This window comes from Sinocyclocheilus grahami, unplaced genomic scaffold (genome assembly GCF_001515645.1).
Source record: "Sinocyclocheilus grahami isolate Dianchi unplaced genomic scaffold, SAMN03320097.WGS_v1.1 scaffold39633.1, whole genome shotgun sequence".
Taxonomy (NCBI): Eukaryota; Metazoa; Chordata; class Actinopteri; order Cypriniformes; family Cyprinidae; genus Sinocyclocheilus; species Sinocyclocheilus grahami.
The window spans coordinates 1-1,274 of NW_015523550.1; the positions used below are offsets into that span (position 1 = coordinate 1).

The 1,274-nt window shown below is 34.6% G+C and overlaps 1 protein-coding gene across 1 annotated transcript; it reads left to right on the forward strand.

The window, feature by feature from the left end:
• Positions 1 to 6: 6 nt before the first annotated feature.
• On the forward strand, positions 7 to 351 carry LOC107580675 (arg8-vasotocin receptor-like; the record flags this gene model as incomplete). The annotated part of the gene is made up of 1 exon (XM_016266344.1): positions 7 to 351. A coding segment is annotated over one exon (294 nt), but the record flags the coding sequence as incomplete, so codon positions are not given.
• Between the last annotated feature and the right edge of the window lie 923 nt (positions 352 to 1,274).

Consider the following 1,274-nt stretch of genomic DNA (forward strand, 5'->3'; position numbering starts at 1 on the left):
ACAGCGGGGATTTTCCTCATCCCGGTGATCATATTAATGACCAGCTACGGATTCATATGCCACAGCATCAGGATGAACATCAGATACAAGACCAAGAAGACGCCGGCGGATGGCGCGCACAAGAACGGGCTGATCGGGAAGAACTCTGTGAGCAGCGTCACCACGATCTCCAGAGCGAAGTTACGCACCGTCAAGATGACTTTCGTCATTGTTCTCGCGTATATCATCTGCTGGGCGCCGTTTTTCACCGTGCAGATGTGGTCGGTGTGGGACAAGAACTTCAGCTGGGATGGTGAGTGAAAATGAGGGAAAGATTCACGTGCATGCCATGAAATTATGATTCAGGTATTAAATGTGCACATAGTAACACTTTTTAAATAGCCTAATCATTTAAATAAAATGTAGTAATTTCATAGTTAACAAACATTATATTATCATATTTAATGCTTAACATATCATTGTACACTAAAAATAAAAAATTTCATATATTTCACACATTCATATTTTTGATGTGTTTTAAATGTGCACACTGCATTTTATATATAAATCTCTTTGAACACTTTATAGCAAGTTTCATTTAATTATAGGCATATGTAAATACGGGTTCCAATATATGCTGAGCAACATAAATATCATTAAATATGTTAGGTAGTACAATTTAAGATTTAAAATGTCATGCATTTCATTCATATTTCATATTTGCATTTATGTATTAACGTTGGATTGCTCACTGTGCAAAGTAAAAATATGCGCAGGTTTCCTATTTCTACCTGATCTGACCCAAAAATACATTAATTTGTGTAATCAGGTTGATCTGGTCAATTTTTATTATTCAAATTATTTATCAAATGTAAATATAAAACAGATTGTAATCATGGGGCATCAATGTGGTAACAACATCTAAAATATCAATTGTCCCCTATACATTGATTTTTATACTGAATTGTTTATTAAATGTGCAAATACTTTATTGTATTGTATGTGTAATGAAATGGGTTTATATGATACCAGCATGCTCAGGATGTTTACTGGACGCTTTCAAAAGCACTGCAGCTTTGTTTAAATTTAAAACGCAACAAGTGGCTGCTAATGGAAAGAAGTACTAACGTGTTAAATATAGTCTCTCTGATATAAAGATCATTTGAGAAATGAAGTCATGAGACCAGAATAGTGTGTCTAAACAGAACAGCTGCAGATTTAGGATGTGTGAATCTCCCATTAAAATTCCACACGAGCTTATGGGATGTTTAGTTAACCCAATTTCACCTCATTTT